At 52.9% G+C, this 27,842-nt stretch overlaps 1 protein-coding gene across 1 annotated transcript in view; it reads left to right on the top strand.

Annotated features, from left to right (window-relative positions):
- Positions 1–27,842, top strand: part of LOC140430335 (cocaine esterase-like) — an 89,542-nt gene that overhangs the window by 34,556 nt on the left and 27,144 nt on the right. Inside the window, exons 8-12 of the mRNA XM_072517790.1 lie at positions 988–1,143; positions 3,132–3,212; positions 4,721–4,865; positions 7,877–8,026; positions 11,409–11,481. Of these exons, the coding sequence (XP_072373891.1) occupies positions 988–1,143; positions 3,132–3,212; positions 4,721–4,865; positions 7,877–8,026; positions 11,409–11,481 (605 nt within the window). The remainder of the gene's footprint in view (positions 1–987; positions 1,144–3,131; positions 3,213–4,720; positions 4,866–7,876; positions 8,027–11,408; positions 11,482–27,842) is intronic.

Raw genomic sequence — 27,842 nt, 5'->3', positions numbered from 1 at the left:
GGGACCAGAACTGTACACAATACTGTACTTTGCATGGTCACACTTTAAGATGTGCTTTGCAAATGTGACAAATATAGGGGCAGCATGGTGGCGCAGTGGTTAGCACTGCTTCCCCTATATTGGTTAGCACTGCTGCTGCCCCTGGCGCTGTGAAGCAACAGTGCTAACCACTGTCCTCACCTCGGCTCCTTATCCTGAGACTCTGCCCCCGTGTTTGAGATTCGCCATCACCCCATCAAACCCCTTGACTCTCATTCATTGAAACGCCAGAGTGAATAGACCCAATTTACTCAGTCTCTAATAATGGGACAGCCCCCTCATCCCAGGGATCAATATAACGAACCTTCGCTGTTCCGTCTCCAATGCCGGTCTATCCTTTTGTAATAATACTAATAATCGCTTATTGTCACCAGTAGGCTTCAATGAAGTTACTGTGAAAAGCCCCTAGTCGCCACATTCCGGCGCCTGTTCGGGGAGGCTGGTGCGGGAATTGAACCCGCTGCAAATACGGAGGCCAGAATTGTACACAGGTATAGTCTCACCAAAACCCTGTACAATTGTTGCAAGAAAAATAAGGCTAGGACAGGCCCTTGGTGAATGGGAAATACTCAAAGCCCTACATTAGAAGGTTAAGGGTCCAAATCCCACTCCAAAGACATGGGTACAAAATCTAATGCAGAACTTGTTGGAAGTGCCGCCTTTTGATGTGATATGAAAAGTAAGGCTTCATTTAACCCGTATCAAGTGGCCATAATAGATCCTATGGCACAATTTTGAAAAGAGAACTGAAGCTCTATCCAGTGTGCTGTGTGTGGGATCTTGCTACATGCAAACTGGCTGCCGCAAGTACTACATTAAGACAGTGACTTCACTTCACAAAGTACGTCACTGGCTGGAAAGGACTTCAGGATGTGCTGAGGTTGTGAAAATGACATTTCTGTCTTAACGATTTCTCCCCCCCCCCCCCCGCATTGGTTACTGTTTCAGAACGCACTCTACCAGTTAATTCCTGCTCTTATTGTTGATGGACACATCCTTCCTGATGATCCGCGTAGCATGTTCCAGAACGGAATGTTCCAGAATATCCCTTATCTGATAGGGGTGACTACAGCGGAGGGAGTACTGAGTCTTGTGCACCCAGAGGTACGTCAACCTGTCCATTGATGGATGTGAAAGATTGGACAAATAGCTCTTTGGTGTTCTGCTTGAGTCTTCCCACCTCCCCCCCACAGGCATCCACGGTTGTAACATCATCGCTCTGCAAAAAGCCTCCTTCCTGCCTCTGATACCTCGAAACTCCACTATTCCAACATTCTCAAAAGTAAAATACTGCAGATGCTGGAAACAAAATCTGAAATTCTCAGAGTTACTCAGCAGATCAGGCAATGTCTGTGGAGGGAGGTGTCATAATGTCCACTCATGTATATAATGAGATGCAGACAGGCAGTGATTGACACATAGGATGACCAGTAAGCATACAACACAGCACAGCCAATCACCAAACAGGACACTACCACTGTAAAGCCAGAAGGCACTAGGTTTCCCGCTCTCTGGGGACCCAGCTACTGAGACAGTCAGAGTCCACCAGCTAGCAAGCACCAACACCATGCGGTAGCTAGTAAGTCTGGTCAGGCTACGACAAGATCACTAGTCAGATCAGTATAGTGTCGACCCACAGCTGAATATGTACATCGAGTTGAATAAAACAGTGTTGGATCTTCTCCTGTGTTAGACGTCTGTTTCTAACTTCCCTGCATCGAGTGCAGTCCACATCGAACCTACCCGCCTAACACATCAGGAGAGAGTCAACCTTTCAGTTGTGTCGTCTAGATAACAGGGAGTCAGTGGGACTCGGAGGTGGGCGAATGAAGGTGAGAGATTGGTGGAAATTTGAAGCAAACTTGGTAACACTCTCCGGTTTGGGTGGGAACAGGGAGTGACATTGATAGGGTGATTGATTTCGGAGGAGATGGCGGTGGAGTCTCATTGTTACTCGGAGGCTTAATATTCTGGGGACATGGGCCCAAGTCCCACAATGGCAGCTATTAGAGTGAAACTTCAATTAATGACAAACATAATCCTGGAATTGAAAGCAAATCTTAGTAATGGTGACTATGAAACTATTGTGATAAAAGTTTCAGACGCCACAAGGTATTTTTGAAGTGTGGAAAGGAAAAACATTCATTCGCACAGGACATCCAATGGAGTGTCATGTAGAAACACAGCAAGCTCCCACAAACTTGATTCACAAGGGGGTGAAAGGTCATTGGAAGGTCAGCAGGAACATAGGGTTCAGGTTACAATCAGATCAGCCGTGATGATATTGAATGGCAGGGCGGGCTGGAAGGGCCGAGTGCTCTACACCAGATCTTACTGCGCATGTTTCTAAATAGCAATGTGATAATGATTGTTACGTTGGTAATTGGGAGAAATATTGACCAGGGCAGATCCTCTGACAGTGCGGCACTCCCTCAGTACTGACCCTCTGACAGTGCGGCACTCCCTCAGTACTGACCCCCTGACAGTGCGGCACTCCCTCAGTACTGACCCTCTGACAGTGCAGCACTCCCTCAGTACTGACCCTCTGACAGTGCAGCACTCCCTCAGTACTGACCCTCTGACAGTGCAGCACTCCCTCAGTACTGACCCCCTGACAGTGCAGCACTCCCTCAGTACTGACCCTCTGACAGTGCAGCACTCCCTCAGTACTGACCCTCTGACAGTGCAGCACTCCCTCAGTACTGACCCCCTGACAGTGCAGCACTCCCTCAGTACTGACCCTCTGACAGTGCAGCACTCCCTCAGTACTGACCCTCTGACAGTGCAGCACTCCCTCAGTACTGACCCTCTGACAGTGCAGCACTCCCTCAGTACTGACCCTCTGACTGTGCAGCACTCCAGTGTTGCCGTGTCAGATTAGATTGTTGTGCTCAAGTTTTTTAAATGGAACAATGAAAGTGTTCCTCACCGATCCGCCTCTTACATCCCTCGCTGCAGAATGGGTTACGTGCCCCCCTCCCTCCCCCTCCCCCAACCACCCACACCCAGCCCTTGCTCCTGCTGAGTGGGTCTCATGCACTATGCCCAGGAAACTGTTTAAATGTTTAAAATTACTCTCTTATTCTTCACAGAAAATCTTTCCACCAAACTGGGAAGCAGGAATAACCATAGAGCAAATTAAGGAGAAAATTAACAGATATATCACCCCAATAGTAAGTGAATTTTCTGGGGTTTTCCTGACCGTCACACAGTGACTTGACAGGGTGTTTCTCAGTAAACCGCTTGTAACTCTGTCCTGCCATCGCAATCTGATTTCTTCATCATCGTGTAAGCTCCGATTAATACTGCTCGATATCTGTCAAAGTCTTCTAAATAAAAGGTTAAGTGAGTAGGTCAGGAGATAAAGTAATTTCTGTTTGGTTTTCTGAGCACTGTTCGGGGAAGGGGAGATTGAGGAAGGTCGTCCTGACCGGCCTGAAACCAGTTCTTTTCTCCCGCCCAGGATCAATCCTTGCCTTCCTTCCATTTCTCCTCTATGCTGCAGCTCAGAGCCATGATCCAAAAGCACCGTTAGTTTCAGATGAACATTGACAACACCCAGCTCTACCTCACCACCACCTCCTTCACCGCGCCCCCCCCCCCCCCATTGTCTTTTCAATTTCAGGCTCCTCCAGTCTGACCTCCAGTACTGAATGAGCAGAAATGACCTCCAATTTAAATATTGGGAAGACTGAAACCGTTGCCTGGTCCTCTCCACAAACCCTGCTCCCTCAGCACAGACGCTACCCCTGTCACAGACATTGCCCAAGATTGGATCAGCCTGTGCACGACCTTGATGCCATATTTGGCCCGAGGTGGACTTTCAACCACATATTTCTGCCCTAATTGAGATCTCTGTAACATCACCCATCTCCACCCCTCCCTCGGTTCCTCTGCTGTTCATCCGTGCCTCTGTCACCTCTAGACTCGACTATTCCAGTGCACGCCTAGCTTGGTTCCTACATTCTACCCTCAGTAAACTTTGTTTTTGAAATTTAGAGTGCCCAATTCATTTTTTCCAATTAAGGGGCGTGGTGAATGTATTACAGCTACCATTCACCATTGTATTGCATTACATTGTATTGTATTTTGTTGATGTACTTGAGGGCGCTGCCTATGGGGTAATTTAGCGCGGCCAATCCACCTACCCTCCACATCTTTGGGTTGTGGGGGGCGAAATCCACGCAAACAAGGGGAGAATGTGCAAACTCCACACGGACAGTGATCCGGGGCCGGGATCGAACCTCCGTAAACTTGACGCCATCCAAATGTCTGCTGCCTGTTGTTCTAACACCCGCCAAATGCCCCCCACCTCTGTGCTCGCTGACCTATGCTGGCTCCTGGTTAAACAACACCTCCATTTTGAAACTTCCATTCTTCTTTTCAGAGAGCCTCCTTGGCCTATCCCCTTCCTATCTGTAATCTCCACCAGCCCCATAATAGGCCTGGGCCCAGCTCAGTCAGCATTGCTCCCACCCTTGAGTCAGAAGGTTACGGCCAAAAGGTTCAAAGATATGTACAGGGTCAAAGGTCACAGCTACAAGGTGCAAGGTCATGAGTACAGCGTCCAAGGCGCCACCCCAAGTTCATATCTGTTCTGGATGCAGCTGATACACTTTTGTATTTTCTTCTCTCAATAAATTGTGTTGTGGGACATCGAGTAATTTGCCTTTCTGATTAGTTTGGCGAGGAAAATCAAGACCTGATTTTTGACGAATACTTTACGGATGTACACGACCCTGACATGCTGAAAGAACGTTGCATCGACATGTTTGGTGATGTTTATATAACTCAGCCTACCCTGAGAGCGGCCCAGTACTACAAAGGTGAGCATGAAGGCCGCTCCCTCCAAGGAGGTACACTACAAGCCCGGTGGTGGCGGCGACCCACAAAATTTTGGGGCAATGGAGGCGGCACAGGGGGAAAGTGGGGGCTTCGGTGTGGACCCCGATATGGGGGAACCACCGGTTTGTCCCAGGGAGAATGGATGGAAGGTTTTCGGGGTGGCACAGGGCAGGGATAAGAAGGTTGGGGGACCTGTTTGTGGATGGGAAGTTCGCGAGCCTGGGTGAGCTGGAGAAGTACGGGCTCCCCCCGGGGAACACCTTTAGGTATCTACAGGTAAGGGCGTTTGCCAGGCGGCAGGTGGTGGAATTCCCGCTGCTGCTGCCACGCGCGGTACAGGACAGGGTGCTCTCGGGGGGGTGGGTTGGAGAGGGGAAGATCTCGGCGACATACTAGGTGATGCAGGAGGAGGAGGAGGCCTCGGTGGAGGAGCTGAAAGGTAAGTGGGAGGAGGTGTTGGGGGAGGAGATCGAGGAGGGGACGTGGGCAGGTGCCCTAGGGAGGGTGAACTCTTCCTCTTCGTGCGCGAGGCTCAGCCTCATACAGTTTGAGGTGCTGCACAAGGCACACATGACCGGGACAAGGATGAGCCGGTTTTTTGGGGGTGAGGACAGGTGTGTTAGGTGCTCAGGGAGCCCAGCAAACCACACCCATATGTTCTGGGCATGCCCAGCGCTGGAGGAATTTTGGAAGGGCGTAGCGAGGACGGTGTCGAGAGTGGTAGGATCTGGGGTCAAACCGGGCTGGTGGCTCGCAATATTTGGGGTTGCAGGGGAGCCGGGAGTGCAGGAGGCGAAAGAGGCAGGTATTCTGGCCTTTGCATCCCTGGTAGCCCGGCGAAGGATTCTTCCTCAGTGGAAGGATGTGAGGCCCCCAAGCGTGGAATCCTGGATCAACGATATGACGGGGTTTATTAAATTGGAGGGGGTGAAATTTGCCTTAAGGGGATCGGTGTGTGGTATTATCAGGTATTACGGTACCTGAGAGGCTAAGTGCCATTGGCTAAACCTAGGGGTTTTACCATTGGCTGTAGAGTATGGTAGCTCCGCCCTGATAGGCGGGGTATAAGAACCCGTGCCGTCCCAGCAGCCCTCATTCTGTACCCGAGCTGCTGGGGAACAGTTCTAGCTTATTAAAGCCTCCAGTTATACTACAACCTCGTTTTAGTATTTATTGATCGTGCATCACGGTGCAAGGGTTTTTCAGGCGGTGGCAACCGTTCTTGGACTTCCTGGCAGAACGGTAGACAATGGTCAGCAGCAGCAGCAACCCGGGGGGGGGTGGGTCCATTTTATTTCTGTTTGTCTACACTGGGGATCTGAGCGGGTGTATATATTTGCTATGTTTGCTATGTGTTTCGGGGTGTTAATTTATTATTTATGTATAGGGGGAGGGGGGCACGAGGTTGTTTTGTTTTGTATTTAATTCTATTGGGTTCCTTTTACATTTTGTTGCTGATATTTTGTGAAAACTTTATTAAAAAAATTTTTTTTTTTTTAAAAAGGTGAGCATGAAGTGTGTGGTTCTGTTAGCATTAGGAAATAATGAGGCTACAGTTAACATCAATACAGAGAATACAAGAGCTTAATCGTTCTTGTATATGTAAATGGTTTACCTCGATCAATGGGAGAGAATAATTAGCCATAGTCCACAATAAGCTGGAGGCAGCTGTCACCATTAGAGTGATCATTATTTTATAGCTTGGATTTGATCTATTGTCACGTGCACTGAGGTACAGTGAAAAGTATTGTTCCGCGCACAGTCCAGGCAGATCGTTCCATACATGAAAAAACATGGGACATACGATAGATAATGTAAATACATAGACATCGGGTGAAGCACACGGACTGTAGTACTACTCAGTAGAGAAGATGTGTGGAGAGATCAGTTCAATCCATAAGAGGGTCATTTAGGAGGCTGGTAACAGCGGTGAAGAAGCTGTCTTTCAATTTGTTAGTGCGTGTTCTCAGACTTCTGTACCTCCTGCCCGACAGAAGAATTTGGAAGAGAGAATAACCCGGGTGGGAGGGGTCTTTCATTATGCTGCCCGCTTTCCCCAGGCAGCGGGAGGTGTAGACAGAGTCAATGGATGTCATCAGGGCAACACTCCACAAGTTTGGGGCATAGTGAGAAGGAAGGTCTTCATGAACTACTACAATGGGTGTCATTGGGAAGCGGTTTGGGTCCATTGGAATTCTATACAATGGGTGTGAATGGAAAGGGGTTTAGGTCCAATGGGATTGTGTACATTGGGTGTGAATGGAAAGGGGTTTGGGTCCATTGGGATTGTGTACATTGGGTGTGAATGGAAAGGGGTTTAGGTCCATTGGGATTGTGTACATTGGGTGTGAATGGAAAGGGGTTTGGGTCCATTTGGATTGTGTACAATGGGTGTGAACGGGAAGGGGTTTGGGTCCATTGGGATTGTGTACAATGGGAGTGAACGGGAAGGGGTTTGGGTCCATTGGGATTGTGTACAATGGGAGTGAACGGGAAGGGGTTTGGGTCCATTGGGATTGTGTACAATGGGAGTGAACGGGAAGGGGTTTGGGTCCATTTGGATTATGTACAATGGGAGTGAACGGGAAGGGGTTTGGGTCCATTGGGATTGTGTACAATGGGAGTGAACGGGAAGGGGTTTGGGTCCATTGGGATTGTGTACAATGGGAGTGAACGGGAAGGGGTTTGGGTCCATTGGGATTGTGTACAATGGGAGTGAACGGGAAGGGGTTTGGGTCCATTTGGATTGTGTACAATGGGAGTGAACGGGAAGGGGTTTGGGTCCATTGGGATTGTGTACAATGGGTGTGAAGGGAAAAGGGTTTGGTCCAATGGGCTTGGAGGGATGAAGGGCCTGTTCCTGTGCTGTATTGTTCTTTGTTCTTGGAAGTGAATGGGAAAGTCTTTGGATTAATAGAATCGCAGGTTGGGGCTGGTGTTTTGTGAATGAATATCTGCTCTTGTTTCACTAACTCTGGTGTTCTGTTTGCAGATGCTGGGAACCCTGTGTTTTTATATGAATTCCAGCACCGTGCCAGCTTCTATGATGCAAGAATACCGCAATTCAAGAGGGCTCCTCATGCGGCTGAGCTGTCCTTTGTCTTTGGAGGATCCTTCATCCCTGCCTTTGAAGTAATACTGGGTAAGGAACTTAAAATCTCCACAAACCTTTAACCAGCTGTAGTTAAGTGTGGGTATAACAGTTTAGTTGTTACAATAACAGAATGGTGACCCAGACTCCTGAGACATGTAAACTTGGAAATGAAAATCAATGAAGTTAGTTAATCATCTGCTTATACCAGGAAAAAGTAACCAGCGAACTTTGCTGTTGCTATAAAAACCCAACTATCTTTAAAATATTTTTTGATCAGAGTTTTTCCATTTTTACAAATAACGCAACAAACCCTCAAAATGATACAACACAGCATAAATTCTTCTGCGTACATGGGCACAGAGAACACCAACACATTGTTTCAGCTTAATCATTAAACTTGGTGCTTGTGTTAATACATGGACAAACAGTGGACAGATTAGGTAGAGAATGGGGGAGAAGAGGGTAAAGTGATGAAAACCTGGGAAAGGTGGTGCACACCTTCACGTGGAATGGTTACTCACACAGCCAAATACAATATAGGATAAGATTTTCGCCCCCGTTCAGATAGGCACCAAAACATACCTCCCCCTACTCCAATTATACCAGAGGCAGCATACCCTCTGCGGGACAGCCAAGAGCGACACAAATACAGGATCCCTTATCGGGATCTAACTCCACATCACAAGACCTACCTTCAAGCAAAGAAAGGATACCCCAGGAAACTGGAAAGGACAGGATACCGCCTTCGGTACAAGACCTGGCTTGACAGTGTACATTCTAATATACTGGAGCCTGGAAGCCAAGGATTCTCACACCCTGCCAAGACTTTGCACAACAAAGCTCACTCCTCTCCAGCCAGATCAGAGGCACCACTCAGGCCCCTCCACCCAAAAAGTTAAACAATTCTCCACCAAGGAAACCCCATCGTCAAAGAAAAGGAGTCATCATGACCCCCATTAACGGGGTATCTTGGGAAGGGATAAGACCCTTTCCCCCTTGGGCAGGATAAGGGAAACCCTGTAGAATTAAATATAACAAATCAGAGCCTGTATCAGCTACTCTCCCACCCAGATAAAGGAAACCCCAAAGAGGGAGGAACACCGGATTGGCCAATACACGTCAGACATGGTCAATCAATGTCCCCTTTCACAAAAAGGATACCAGGAACTGAACAGCATAACCTCGTAAGAAACTGCACACGCACGTAACACGCACATTCACACCCAACCAGGGGAGCCAAGCCTCAAGGACAGTCTGGAAGTCCCTATATAAAACCATTTGGGTGAGGGTGACCTACTTCTCCATCCAGCCTAACCTCCGACTGAAGAAGGACTTTAACAAGGCTGAAGTTAAGCACTCAGTTACACTCGGGGGTCCCACAGCCAACAAGATACTCCATTTGGGGGGGGCCTCCTCCACCCCTCCTCCACCTGACCCAGATAAACATACTACTGCCCTAATCTGACTCGAACTATACTGAGATCAACAGCACACGAGATTAGGGGCTCAAGGATACTCTCATTACGTTTATACATTGAACAAAGCAAGCAACCCTAACATGAGGCACCCCAGAGGCATCACCTAGGCCCTGCCAGCAACAAGATTCCACCCATTTCCCCTCATCACTGTAACCCGAGCAACCGTACATTCCATGAGCCAAGTAATCAAGTAACTGCGATCGCCATCCGTCCAGCGAAGTAAATAAAGAAGACTAACCCAAGATCGGCCAGATATCGAGGGATTAATTGAACCCTCCCGGGCGTGCACCCGTACATATTTCCCCCGACTCCAACAACACCAGAGGCACCAACTCCGGGAAATAAAAAGGAACCCAGTTTCTTCCAGGATACAAGATCTGTCTGAACCTTCATAGGAGACCAGCGTGGATCCCTAATCCCCAAAATACAGAAGAAAAACAAGACATTAATACTTGTCACCAAAGGCCGTACCAACACATCCACCCACCACCCTGCTGTGACGCTACTCTTCTTATAAATAATGTGAAGGGTACAAAAAATATGTACTCCCTCAGTGTAAAAGCAAGGATTAAAGCACATTAAATTTTTAAAAAGCTAGGTGAATATTGCACAACCCTCATGCCATACAACCAATGCAGCTGGATTTTTGCAGAATAGCAGGTGACAAACACCCATGTGCTCGGAACCGTGTCCGGATGGAAGACAATAACACAAAATCAGGCATATAATCAGAAGGGAACAAAGTTCAGGATTAATGATGAACGGCATCTACGGACCACCTACAGAGCTTGGAAAGGCCAAAACCACGACAGCATCTTCGAGCAACATCCAGGATCCATCCAGAGTTTCACCAAAGCCCCGACACTTCTGCCATGTCGTTGTCGCGAATCCCTGATGAACAGAAACCTAGGTCTGGTGGGTGTGAAAGACCGACCCGACGCTTCCAATCTTTCTCAACAAACATCGAGGCGAAGACAGCATGTGACCAGTGGTCGGAGTCCGCGACCGACCCCAGACCCCGAAGACCGGTCACACTGTGCTCCATCGGACTCTGCAAAAGCCCAACCTTCAAACTGAGATTGTGAAACTGCGGCAGCCAGTTCTCAAATTTGGCCAGGAATTCATCCCCACCTCCCCTCGGGAGATGGGGCGCATAGATACCCCTTGTCCTGCTCCATCTCCCCGAATCAACCAGGATGTCCGACATACCATGCAGCAAGATTTCCAAAGACTGAAAACGAGCCCCAACCGAGGAAACAGTCATCGCCCCGCCCTGGGGTGTACCTCCTCTCCTCCAATGCGTCCAGCATTCGATTGAGCTCACGGGATGTGGGCTTCGCTGGCTGGGACAGCATTTATTGCCCATCCCTAATTGCCCTTGTGAAGGTGGCAGTGAGCTGCCTTCTTGAACCGCTGCAGTCTCTGAGGTGTAGATACACCCACTGTGCTGTTAGGGAGGGAGTTCCAGGATGTTGCCCCAGCGACAGTGAAGGAACGGCGATATATTTCCAAGTCAGGATGGTGAGTGACTTGGAGGTGGGGTTCCCAGGTATCTATCTGCTGCTCTTGTCCTTCCAGGTGGTAGAAATGGCAGAGTTATTGCTGAGAAAAGGCACATGTTGCTGAAGCTTTACATCTTGAACTCATCAGGACAAACACAAGAATGCCAAATTTCAAACACTCACAACACTTTATCCCGATTGGCTGATGTGTTGCCATGGAGAAAGCAATGGGTGCCTATCAGCTCCTCAAGCTCCCAGGTAATTCAAAAAAAGTGTAAGGATTGAACATATTCTCTAACCCCAGAGAAGGGGTCAGGGAGCTGAGTCACATTATGTCTGATTATCTTGAATAGTTGTTAGTGTAGCTATTGCCACAGCGTGTGTGCAGTGTCATCATTCATTTAACCAGATTAGCAATGAAGGTTCTGATGATGTGACTTTATCAAACAGGCAACATGACTGAAGAGGAAAGGAACCTCAGCAAAGCAGTGATGTCGTACTGGGCTACGTTTGCATGGAATGGGTAAGATTTTAATTCATTCAAACCTCTTCATGACATTTTTATCCCAGGCAGTTTATCAAGGCTCCTTGATACCAAAATGGGGACTCGCCACCAATATAGGCCGAGGGCTTTGAATTTACGATCATTGACCGAACTGAAAAGAAAGAAGGAAAAACCTGAATTTATATAGCGTCTCTCAAGACTTTTAGAATGCTGCACATCCATTCAAAGTGTCAAAGCAGTCAGTGCTCTGATTAACGTTCTGCCTCAAGACACCTTCAGCATTCTCTGAATATAAATATAAAACATTAACCAGCGACACCTAATGGCAAAACATCGATACTGCATCATTCAGTTCACACAACACTTAATTCACCTTCAACGTTGCTATGGTTTCCAAGTAGGTCATCGACAAAAGGTTGAACACTTATTCCCCAGTCTAATACTTCTGGTGGAAATACTTTAAAAAAAATGTTTTTCCTTTTTGTAAATGAATTTAGAGTGCCCAATTATTTTTTTCCAATTAAGGGGCAATTTAGCGTGGCCAATCCACCCACCCTGCACATCTGTGGGTTGTGGGGGTGAGACCCACGCAGACACGGGGAGAATGTGTAAACTCCACACGGACAGTGACCCGGGGCCGGGATTCGAACCCGGGTCCTCAGCGCCGCAGTCCCAGTGCTAACCACAGCGCCACATGCCGCCCCATCCCAGGAAAAAATAAGGAGTGGCGAGTGTGGAAAGGTGGGGCTGGCTGAATATTCTGTTGTATTAATTACACTGGGGACAGGGGAGGATTTACATTGATCCTTTCCCCGGGGGACTGTGGAGTAAATTCCAAAATAGGACGAGTGTCGATTGTCTGTGGGAGGAGGTTAAACGGGTGAGTAGAGTCTGTGATAGGATGGAGGGTATATTGCTATAAAAAGTGAATAGTTGATTGGCTAGTTAGCTTTTTACCTTCACAAAAGCAAAATACTGAGGATGGTGGAAATCTGAAATAAAAATACAAACTGCTGGAAAAGTTCAGCAAGTCTGTGGAGAGAGAAAATAGAGTTAACATTTCAGGTCAACGATTCGGTTCTGTAGGGATTCTATGAGGCCGGATTCTCCGCAGAATTTGTGGACTTTCACGCCAGCAAAACTGGTGCCGCACCGGGACCGATTCCGCCACAGTTGAGGGGCTGGCACCGCGCCACGTGGAACCCAATCGATTCCAATGAGAAACGGTTCCGCGATTGACACTCGGGAGGCTGACAAGCTGCAGCCGCACACCCACATTACACTCCCCGCTCACACTCACCCCAGTCGCACACCCACATTACACTCCCCACACACACTCATCCCAGCCGCACACACACATTACACTCCCCGCTCACACTCATCCCAGCCGCACACCCACATTACACTCCCCGCTCACACTCATCCCAGCCGCACACACACATTACACTCCCCACACACACTCATCCCAGCCGCACACACACATTACACTCCCCGCTCACACTCATCCCAGTCGCACACACACATTACACTCCCCACACACACTCATCACAGCCACACACACACATTACACTCCCCACACACACTCATCCCAGCCACGCACACACATTACACTCCCCACACACACTCATCCCAGCCGCACACCCACATTACACTCCCCACACACACTCACCCCAGCCACGCACACACATTACACTCCCCACACACACTCATCCCAGCCACACACACACATTACACTCCCCGCTCACACTCATCCCAGCCGCACACCTACATTACACTCCCCACACACACTCATCCCAGCCACGCACACACATTACACTCCCCACACACACTCATCCCAGCCACGCGCGCACATTACACTCCCCACACACACTCATCCCAGCCACACACACACATTACACTCCCCACACACACTCATCTCAGCCGCACACACACATTACACTCCCCACACACACTCATCCCAGCCACACACACACATTACACTCCCCGCTCACACTCATCCCAGCCGCACACCCACATTACACTCCCCACACACACTCATCCCAGCCGCACACACACATTACACTCCCCGCTCACACTCATCCCAGCCGCACACACACATTACACTCCCCACACACACTCATCCCAGCCACACACACACATTACACTCCCCGCTCACACTCATCCCAGCCGCACACCCACATTACACTCCCCACACACACTCATCCCAGCCGCACACACACATTACACTCCCCGCTCACACTCATCCCAGCCGCACACACACATTACACTCCCCACACACACTCATCCCAGCCACACACACACATTACACTCCCCGCTCACACTCATCCCAGCCGCACACCCACATTACACTCCCCACACACACTCATCCCAGCCACACACACACATTACACTCCCCACACACACTCATCCCAGCCGCACACACACATTACACTCCCCACACACACTCATCCCAGCCGCACACACACATTACACTCCCCACACACACTCATCCCAGCCACACACACACATTACACTCCCCGCTCACACTCATCCCAGCCGCACACCCACATTACACTCCCCACACACACTCATCCCAGCCGCACACACACATTACACTCCCCGCTCACACTCATCCCAGCCGCACACCCACATTACACTCCCCGCTCACACTCATCCCAGCCACACACCCACATTACACTCCCCACACACACTCATCCCAGCCTCACACACACATTACACTCCCCACACACACTCATCCCAGCCTCACACACACATGACACTCCCCACCCACACTCATCCCAGCCGCACACCCACATTACACATCCACACACACTCATCCCAGCCGCACACACACATTACACTCCCCACCCACACTCATCCCAGCCGCACACCCACATTACACTCCCCACACACACTCATCCCAGCCGCACACACACATTACACTCCCCACACACACTCATCCCAGCCGCACACCCACATTACACTCCCCGCTCACACTCATCCCAGCCGCACACACACATTACACTCCCCACACACACTCATCCCAGCCGCACACACACATTACACTCCCCACACACACTCACCCCAGCAGCACACACACATTACACTCCCCACACACACTCATCCCAGCCGCACACACACATTACACTCCCCACACACACTCATCCCAGCCGCACACACACATTACACTCCCCACACACACTCATCCCAGCCACACACACACATTACACTCCCCACACACACTCATCCCAGCCGCACACACACATTACACTCCCCGCTCACACTCATCCCAGCCGCACACCCACATTACACTCCCCACACACACTCATCCCAGCCACACACCCACATTACACTCCCCACACACACTCATCCCAGCCGCACACACACATTACACTCCCCACACACACTCATCCCAGCCGCACACACACATTACACTCCCCGCTCACACTCATCCCAGCCGCACACCCACATTACACTCCCCACACACACTCATCCCAGCCGCACACACACATTACACTCCCCGCTCACACTCATCCCAGCCGCACACCCACATTACACTCCCCGCTCACACTCATCCCAGCCGCACACACACATTACACTCCCCGCTCACACTCATCCTAGCCGCACACACACATTACACTCCCCACACACACTCATCCCAGCCGCACACACACATTGCACTCCCCACACACACTCATCCCAGCCGCACACACACATTACACTCCCCACACACACTCACCCCAGCAGCACACACACATTACACTCCCCACACACACTCATCCCAGCCGCACACACACATTACACTCCCCACACACTCACCCCAGCCGCACACACACATTACACTCCCCACACACACTCATCCCAGCCGCACACACACATTGCACTCCCCACACACACTCATCCCAGCCGCACACACACATTACACTCCCCACACACACTCACCCCAGCCGCACACACACATTACACTCCCCACACACACTCATCCCAGCCGCACACACACATTACACTCCCCACACACACTCACCCCAGCCGCACACACACATTACACTCCCCACACACACCATCCCAGCCGCACACACACATTACACTCTCCACACACACTCATCCCAGCCGCACACACACATTACACTCCCCACACACACTCATCCCAGCCACACACACACATTGCACTCCCCACACACACTCATCCCAGCCGCACACACACATTACACTCCCCACACACACTCATCCCAGCCGCACACCCACATTACACTCCCCGCACATACTCATCCCAGCCGCACACAAACATTATACTCCCCGCACACACTCATCCCAGCCGCACACCCACATTACACTCCCCTCACACACTCATCCCAGCCGCACACACACATTACACTCCCAACACACACTCATCACAGCCGCACACACACATTACACTCCCCACACACACTCATCCCAGCCGCACACACACATTACACTCCCCACACACGCTCATCCCAGCTGCACACACACATTACACTCCCCACACACACTCATCCCAGCCGCACACACATTACACTCCCCACACACACTCATCCCAGCCGCACACCCACATTACACTCCCCACACACACTCATCCCAGCCGCACACCCACATTACACTCTCCACACACACTCATCTCAGCCGCACACCCACATTACACTCCCCACACACACTCATCCCAGCCGCACACACATTACACTCCCCACACACACTAATCCCAGCCGCACACCCACATTACACTCCCCACACACACTCATCCCAGCCGCACACACATTACACTCCCCACACACACTCATCCCAGCCGCACACCCACATTACACGCCCCACACACACTCATCCCAGCCGCACACACATTACACTCCCCACGCACACTAATCCCAGCCGCACACACACATTACACTCCCCACACACACTCATCCCAGCCGCACACACACATTACACTCCCCACACACACTCACCCCAGCCGCACACACACATTGCACTCCCCACACACACTCACCCCAGCCGCACACACACATTACACTCCCAGCACACACTCATCCCAGCCACACACACACATTACACTCCCCGCACACACCATCCCAGCCGCACACACACATTACACTCCCCACACACACCATCCCAGCCGCACAAACACATTACACTCCCACGCACACTCATCCCAGCCGCACACACCATTACACTCCCCACACACACTCATCCCAGCCGCACACACACATTACACTCCCCACACACACTCATCCGAGCCGCACACACACATTACACTCCCCACACACACTCATCCCAGCTGCACACCCACATTACATTCCCCACACACACTCATCCCAGCCGCACACACACATTACACTCCCCACACACACTCATCCCAGCCGCACACACACATTACACTCCCCACACACACTCACCCCAGCCGCACACACACATTACACTCCCCATACACACTCATCCCAGCCGCACACACACATTACACTCCCCACACACACCATCCCAGCCGCACATACACATTACACTCCCCACACACACCATCCCAGCCGCACACACACATTACACTCCCCACACACACTCATCCCAGACGCACACCCACATTACACTCCCCGCTCACACTCATCCCAGCCGCACACCTACATTACACTCCCCACACACACTCATCCCAGCCACGCACACACATTACACTCCCCACACACACTCATCCCAGCCACGCGCGCACATTACACTCCCCACACACACTCATCCCAGCCACACACACACATTACACTCCCCACACACACTCATCTCAGCCGCACACACACATTACACTCCCCACACACACTCATCCCAGCCACACACACACATTACACTCCCCGCTCACACTCATCCCAGCCGCACACCCACATTACACTCCCCACACACACTCATCCCAGCCGCACACACACATTACACTCCCCGCTCACACTCATCCCAGCCGCACACACACATTACACTCCCCACACACACTCATCCCAGCCACACACACACATTACACTCCCCGCTCACACTCATCCCAGCCGCACACCCACATTACACTCCCCACACACACTCATCCCAGCCGCACACACACATTACACTCCCCGCTCACACTCATCCCAGCCGCACACACACATTACACTCCCCACACACACTCATCCCAGCCACACACACACATTACACTCCCCGCTCACACTCATCCCAGCCGCACACCCACATTACACTCCCCACACACACTCATCCCAGCCACACACACACATTACACTCCCCACACACACTCATCCCAGCCGCACACACACATTACACTCCCCACACACACTCATCCCAGCCGCACACACACATTACACTCCCCACACACACTCATCCCAGCCACACACACACATTACACTCCCCGCTCACACTCATCCCAGCCGCACACCCACATTACACTCCCCACACACACTCATCCCAGCCGCACACACACATTACACTCCCCGCTCACACTCATCCCAGCCGCACACCCACATTACACTCCCCGCTCACACTCATCCCAGCCACACACCCACATTACACTCCCCACACACACTCATCCCAGCCTCACACACACATTACACTCCCCACACACACTCATCCCAGCCTCACACACACATGACACTCCCCACCCACACTCATCCCAGCCGCACACCCACATTACACATCCACACACACTCATCCCAGCCGCACACACACATTACACTCCCCACCCACACTCATCCCAGCCGCACACCCACATTACACTCCCCACACACACTCATCCCAGCCGCACACACACATTACACTCCCCACACACACTCATCCCAGCCGCACACCCACATTACACTCCCCGCTCACACTCATCCCAGCCGCACACACACATTACACTCCCCACACACACTCATCCCAGCCGCACACACACATTACACTCCCCACACACACTCACCCCAGCAGCACACACACATTACACTCCCCACACACACTCATCCCAGCCGCACACACACATTACACTCCCCACACACACTCATCCCAGCCGCACACACACATTACACTCCCCACACACACTCATCCCAGCCACACACACACATTACACTCCCCACACACACTCATCCCAGCCGCACACACACATTACACTCCCCGCTCACACTCATCCCAGCCGCACACCCACATTACACTCCCCACACACACTCATCCCAGCCACACACCCACATTACACTCCCCACACACACTCATCCCAGCCGCACACACACATTACACTCCCCACACACACTCATCCCAGCCGCACACACACATTACACTCCCCGCTCACACTCATCCCAGCCGCACACCCACATTACACTCCCCACACACACTCATCCCAGCCGCACACACACATTACACTCCCCGCTCACACTCATCCCAGCCGCACACCCACATTACACTCCCCGCTCACACTCATCCCAGCCGCACACACACATTACACTCCCCGCTCACACTCATCCTAGCCGCACACACACATTACACTCCCCACACACACTCATCCCAGCCGCACACACACATTGCACTCCCCACACACACTCATCCCAGCCGCACACACACATTACACTCCCCACACACACTCACCCCAGCAGCACACACACATTACACTCCCCACACACACTCATCCCAGCCGCACACACACATTACACTCCCCACACACTCACCCCAGCCGCACACACACATTACACTCCCCACACACACTCATCCCAGCCGCACACACACATTGCACTCCCCACACACACTCATCCCAGCCGCACACACACATTACACTCCCCACACACACTCACCCCAGCCGCACACACACATTACACTCCCCACACACACTCATCCCAGCCGCGCACACACATTACACTCCCCACACACACTCACCCCAGCCGCACACACACATTACACTCCCCACACACACCATCCCAGCCGCACACACACATTACACTCTCCACACACACTCATCCCAGCCGCACACACACATTACACTCCCCACACACACTCATCCCAGCCACACACACACATTGCACTCCCCACACACACTCATCCCAGCCGCACACACACATTACACTCCCCACACACACTCATCCCAGCCGCACACCCACATTACACTCCCCGCACATACTCATCCCAGCCGCACACAAACATTATACTCCCCGCACACACTCATCCCAGCCGCACACCCACATTACACTCCCCTCACACACTCATCCCAGCCGCACACACACATTACACTCCCAACACACACTCATCACAGCCGCACACACACATTACACTCCCCACACACACTCATCCCAGCCGCACACACACATTACACTCCCCACACACGCTCATCCCAGCTGCACACACACATTACACTCCCCACACACACTCATCCCAGCCGCACACACATTACACTCCCCACACACACTCATCCCAGCCGCACACCCACATTACACTCCCCACACACACTCATCCCAGCCGCACACCCACATTACACTCTCCACACACACTCATCTCAGCCGCACACCCACATTACACTCCCCACACACACTCATCCCAGCCGCACACACATTACACTCCCCACACACACTAATCCCAGCCGCACACCCACATTACACTCCCCACACACACTCATCCCAGCCGCACACACATTACACTCCCCACACACACTCATCCCAGCCGCACACACACATTACACTCCCCGCTCACACTCATCCCAGCCGCACACCCACATTACACTCCCCACACACACTCATCCCAGCCGCACACACACATTACACTCCCCGCTCACACTCATCCCAGCCGCACACCCACATTACACTCCCCGCTCACACTCATCCCAGCCGCACACACACATTACACTCCCCGCTCACACTCATCCTAGCCGCACACACACATTACACTCCCCACACACACTCATCCCAGCCGCACACACACATTGCACTCCCCACACACACTCATCCCAGCCGCACACACACATTACACTCCCCACACACACTCACCCCAGCAGCACACACACATTACACTCCCCACACACACTCATCCCAGCCGCACACACACATTACACTCCCCACACACTCACCCCAGCCGCACACACACATTACACTCCCCACACACACTCATCCCAGCCGCACACACACATTGCACTCCCCACACACACTCATCCCAGCCGCACACACACATTACACTCCCCACACACACTCACCCCAGCCGCACACACACATTACACTCCCCACACACACTCATCCCAGCCGCACACACACATTACACTCCCCACACACACTCACCCCAGCCGCACACACACATTACACTCCCCACACACACCATCCCAGCCGCACACACACATTACACTCTCCACACACACTCATCCCAGCCGCACACACACATTACACTCCCCACACACACTCATCCCAGCCACACACACACATTGCACTCCCCACACACACTCATCCCAGCCGCACACACACATTACACTCCCCACACACACTCATCCCAGCCGCACACACACATTACACTCCCCACACACACTCATCCAAGCCACACACACATTACACTCCCCACACACACTCATCCCAGCCGCACACCCACATTACACTCCCCGCACATACTCATCCCAGCCGCACACAAACATTATACTCCCCGCACACACTCATCCCAGCCGCACACCCACATTACACTCCCCTCACACACTCATCCCAGCCGCACACACACATTACACTCCCAACACACACTCATCACAGCCGCACACACACATTACACTCCCCACACACACTCATCCCAGCCGCACACACACATTACACTCCCCACACACGCTCATCCCAGCTGCACACACACATTACACTCCCCACACACACTCATCCCAGCCGCACACACATTACACTCCCCACACACACTCATCCCAGCCGCACACCCACATTACACTCCCCACACACACTCATCCCAGCCGCACACCCACATTACACTCTCCACACACACTCATCTCAGCCGCACACCCACATTACACTCCCCACACACACTCATCCCAGCCGCACACACATTACACTCCCCACACACACTAATCCCAGCCGCACACCCACATTACACTCCCCACACACACTCATCCCAGCCGCACACACATTACACTCCCCACACACACTCATCCCAGCCGCACACCCACATTACACGCCCCACACACACTCATCCCAGCCGCACACACATTACACTCCCCACGCACACTAATCCCAGCCGCACACACACATTACACTCCCCACACACACTCATCCCAGCCGCACACACACATTACACTCCCCACACACACTCACCCCAGCCGCACACACACATTGCACTCCCCACACACACTCACCCCAGCCGCACACACACATTACACTCCCAGCACACACTCATCCCAGCCACACACACACATTACACTCCCCGCACACACCATCCCAGCCGCACACACACATTACACTCCCCACACACACCATCCCAGCCGCACAAACACATTACACTCCCACGCACACTCATCCCAGCCGCACACACCATTACACTCCCCACACACACTCATCCCAGCCGCACACACACATTACACTCCCCACACACACTCATCCGAGCCGCACACACACATTACACTCCCCACACACACTCATCCCAGCTGCACACCCACATTACATTCCCCACACACACTCATCCCAGCCGCACACACACATTACACTCCCCACACACACTCATCCCAGCCGCACACACACATTACACTCCCCACACACACTCACCCCAGCCGCACACACACATTACACTCCCCACACACACTCATCCCAGCCGCACACACACATTACACTCCCCACACACACCATCCCAGCCGCACATACACATTACACTCCCCACACACACCATCCCAGCCGCACACACACATTACACTCCCCACACACACTCATCCCAGACGCACACCCACATTACACTCCCCACACACACTCATCCCAGCCGCACACACACATTACACTCCCCACACACACTCATCCCAGCCGCACACACACATTACACTCCCCACACACACTCATCCCAGCCGCACACACATTACACTCCCCACACACGCTCATTCCAGCCGCACACACACACTACACTCCCCACACACACTCATCCCAGCCGCACACACATTACACTCCCCACACACACTCATCCCAGCCGCGCACACACATTACACTCCCCGCTCACACTCATCCCAGCCGCACACCCACATTACACTCCCCGCTCACACTCATCCCAGCCGCACACACACATTACACTCCCCGCTCACACTCATCCTAGCCGCACACACACATTACACTCCCCACACACACTCATCCCAGCCGCACACACACATTGCACTCCCCACACACACTCATCCCAGCCGCACACACACATTACACTCCCCACACACACTCACCCCAGCCGCACACACACATTACACTCCCCACACACACTCATCCCAGCCGCACACACACATTACACTCCCCTCACACACTCACCCCAGCCGCACACACACATTACACTCCCCACACACACTCATCCCAGCCGCACACACACATTGCACTCCCCACACACACTCATCCCAGCCGCACACACACATTACACTCCCCACACACACTCACCCCAGCCGCACACACACATTACACTCCCCACACACACTCATCCCAGCCGCACACACACATTACACTCCCCACACACACTCACCCCAGCCGCACACACACATTACACTCCTCACACACACCATCCCAGCCGCGCACACACATTACACTCTCCACACACACTCATCCCAGCCGCACACACACATTACACTCCCCACACACACCATCCCAGCCGCACACACACATTACACTCCCCACACACACTCATCCCAGACGCACACCCACATTACACTCCCCACACACACTCATCCCAGCCGCACACACACATTACACTCCCCACACACACTCATCCCAGCCGCACACACACATTACACTCCCCACACACACTCATCCCAGCCGCACACACACATTACACTCCCCACACACACCATCCCAGCCGCACACACACATTACACTCCCCACACACACTCATCCCAGACGCACACCCACATTACACTCCCCACACACACTCATCCCAGCCGCACACACACATTACACTCCCCACACACACTCATCCCAGACGCACACCCACATTACACTCCCCACACACACTCATCCCAGCCGCACACACACATTACACTCCCCACACACACTCATCCCAGCCGCACACACACATTACACTCCCCACACACACTCATCCCAGCCGCACACACATTACACTCCCCACACACGCTCATTCCAGCCGCACACACACACTACACTCCCCACACACACTCATCCCAGCCGCACACACATTACACTCCCCACACACACTCATCCCAGCCGCGCACACACATTACACTCCCCGCTCACACTCATCCCAGCCGCACACCCACATTACACTCCCCGCTCACACTCATCCCAGCCGCACACACACATTACACTCCCCGCTCACACTCATCCTAGCCGCACACACACATTACACTCCCCACACACACTCATCCCAGCCGCACACACACATTGCACTCCCCACACACACTCATCCCAGCCGCACACACACATTACACTCCCCACACACACTCACCCCAGCCGCACACACACATTACACTCCCCACACACACTCATCCCAGCCGCACACACACATTACACTCCCCTCACACACTCACCCCAGCCGCACACACACATTACACTCCCCACACACACTCATCCCAGCCGCACACACACATTGCACTCCCCACACACACTCATCCCAGCCGCACACACACATTACACTCCCCACACACACTCACCCCAGCCGCACACACACATTACACTCCCCACACACACTCATCCCAGCCGCACACACACATTACACTCCCCACACACACTCACCCCAGCCGCACACACACATTACACTCCCCACACACACCATCCCAGCCGCGCACACACATTACACTCTCCACACACACTCATCCCAGCCGCACACACACATTACACTCCCCACACACACCATCCCAGCCGCACACACACATTACACTCCCCACACACACTCATCCCAGACGCACACCCACATTACACTCCCCACACACACTCATCCCAGCCGCACACACACATTACACTCCCCACACACACTCATCCCAGCCGCACACACACATTACACTCCCCACACACACTCATCCCAGCCGCACACACACATTACACTCCCCACACACACCATCCCAGCCGCACACACACATTACACTCCCCACACACACTCATCCCAGACGCACACCCACATTACACTCCCCACACACACTCATCCCAGCCGCACACACACATTACACTCCCCACACACACTCATCCCAGACGCACACCCACATTACACTCCCCACACACACTCATCCCAGCCGCACACACACATTACACTCCCCACACACACTCATCCCAGCCGCACACACACATTACACTCCCCACACACACTCATCCCAGCCGCACACACATTACACTCCCCACACACGCTCATTCCAGCCGCACACACACACTACACTCCCCACACACACTCATCCCAGCCGCACACACATTACACTCCCCACACACACTCATCCCAGCCGCGCACACACATTACACTCCCCGCTCACACTCATCCCAGCCGCACACCCACATTACACTCCCCGCTCACACTCATCCCAGCCGCACACACACATTACACTCCCCGCTCACACTCATCCTAGCCGCACACACACATTACACTCCCCACACACACTCATCCCAGCCGCACACACACATTGCACTCCCCACACACACTCATCCCAGCCGCACACACACATTACACTCCCCACACACACTCACCCCAGCCGCACACACACATTACACTCCCCACACACACTCATCCCAGCCGCACACACACATTACACTCCCCTCACACACTCACCCCAGCCGCACACACACATTACACTCCCCACACACACTCATCCCAGCCGCACACACACATTACACTCCCCACACACACTCATCCCAGCCACACACACACATTGCACTCCCCACACACACTCATCCCAGCCGCACACACACATTACACTCCCCACACACACTCATCCCAGCCGCACACCCACATTACACTCCCCGCACACACTCATCCCAGCCGCACACACACATTACACTCCCCGCACACACTCATCCCAGCCGCACACCCACATTACACTCCCCTCACACACTCATCCCAGCCGCACACACACATTACACTCCCCACACACACTCATCCCAGCCGCACACACACATTACACTCCCCACACACACTCATCCCAGCCGCACACACACATTACACTCCCCACACACGCTCATCCCAGCTGCACACACACATTACACTCCCCACACACACTCATCCCAGCCGCACACACATTACACTCCCCACACACACTAATCCCAGCCGCACACCCACATTACACTCCCCACACACACTCATCCCAGCCGCACACCCACATTACACTCTCCACACACTCTCATCCCAGCCGCCCACCCACATTACACTCCCCACACACACTCATCCCAGCCGCACACACATTACACTCCCCACACACACTAATCCCAGCCGCACACACACATTACACTCCCCACACACACTCATCCCAGCCGCACACACACATTACACTCCCCACACACACTCATCCCAGCCGCACACCCACATTACACTCCCCACACACACTCATCCCAGCCGCACACACATTACACTCCCCACGCACACTAATCCCAGCCGCACACACACATTACACTCCCCACACACACTCATCCCAGCCGCACACACACATTACACTCCCCACACACACTCACCCCAGCCGCACACACACATTGCACTCCCCACACACACTCACCCCAGCCGCACACACACATTACACTCCCAGCACACACTCATCCCAGCCACACACACACATTACACTCCCCGCACACACCATCCCAGCCGCACACACACATTACACTCCCCACACACACCATCCCAGCCGCACAAACACATTACACTCCCACGCACACTCATCCCAGCCGCACACACCATTACACTCCCCACACACACTCATCCCAGCCGCACACACACATTACACTCCCCACACACACTCATCCCAGCCGCACACACACATTACACTCCCCACACACACTCATCCCAGCTGCACACCCACATTACATTCCCCACACACACTCATCCCAGCCGCACACACACATTGCACTTCCCACACACACTCATCCCAGCCGCACACACACATTACACTCCCCACACACACTCATCCCAGCCGCACACCCACATTACACTCCCCGCACACACTCATCCCAGCCGCGCACACACATTACACTCCCCGCACACACTCATCCCAGCCGCACACCCACATTACACTCCCCTCACACACTCATCCCAGCCGCACACACACATTACACTCCCCACACACACTCATCCCAGCCGCACACACACATTACACTCCCCACACACACTCATCCCAGCCGCACACACACATTACACTCCCCACACACGCTCATCCCAGCTGCACACACACATTACACTCCCCACACACACTCATCCCAGCCGCACACACATTACACTCCCCACACACACTAATCCCAGCCGCACACCCACATTACACTCCCCACACACACTCATCCCAGCCGCACACCCACATTACACTCTCCACACACACTCATCCCGGCCGCACACCCACATTACACTCCCCACACACACTTATCCCAGCCGCACACACATTACACTCCCCACACACACTAATCCCAGCCGCACACACACATTACACTCCCCACACACACTCATCCCAGCCGCACACACACATTACACTCCCCACACACACTCATCCCAGCCGCACACCCACATTACACTCCCCACACACACTCATCCCAGCCGCACACACATTACACTCCCCACGCACACTAATCCCAGCCGCACACACACATTACACTCCCCACACACACTCATCCCAGCCGCACACACACATTACACTCCCCACACACACTCACCCCAGCCGCACACACACATTGCACTCCCCACACACACTCACCCCAGCCGCACACACACATTACACTCCCAGCACACACTCATCCCAGCCACACACACACATTACACTCCCCGCACACACCATCCCAGCCGCACACACACATTACACTCCCCACACACACCAGCCCAGCCGCACAAACACATTACACTCCCACGCACACTCATCCCAGCCGCACACACCATTACACTCCCCACACACACCATCCCAGCCGCACACACACATTACACTCCCCACACACACTCATACCAGCCGCACACCCACATTACACTCCCCACACACACTCATCCCAGCCGCACACACACATTACACTCCCCACACACACTCATCCCAGCCGCACACACACATTACACTCCCCACACACACTCATCCCAGCCGCACACACATTACACTCCCCACACACGCT

This window comes from Scyliorhinus torazame, chromosome 10 (genome assembly GCF_047496885.1).
Source record: "Scyliorhinus torazame isolate Kashiwa2021f chromosome 10, sScyTor2.1, whole genome shotgun sequence".
Lineage (NCBI taxonomy): Eukaryota > Metazoa > Chordata > Chondrichthyes > Carcharhiniformes > Scyliorhinidae > Scyliorhinus > Scyliorhinus torazame.
Note: the sequence above shows the minus strand (reverse complement) of the source record. Positions and strands in the feature narration are given on the sequence as shown.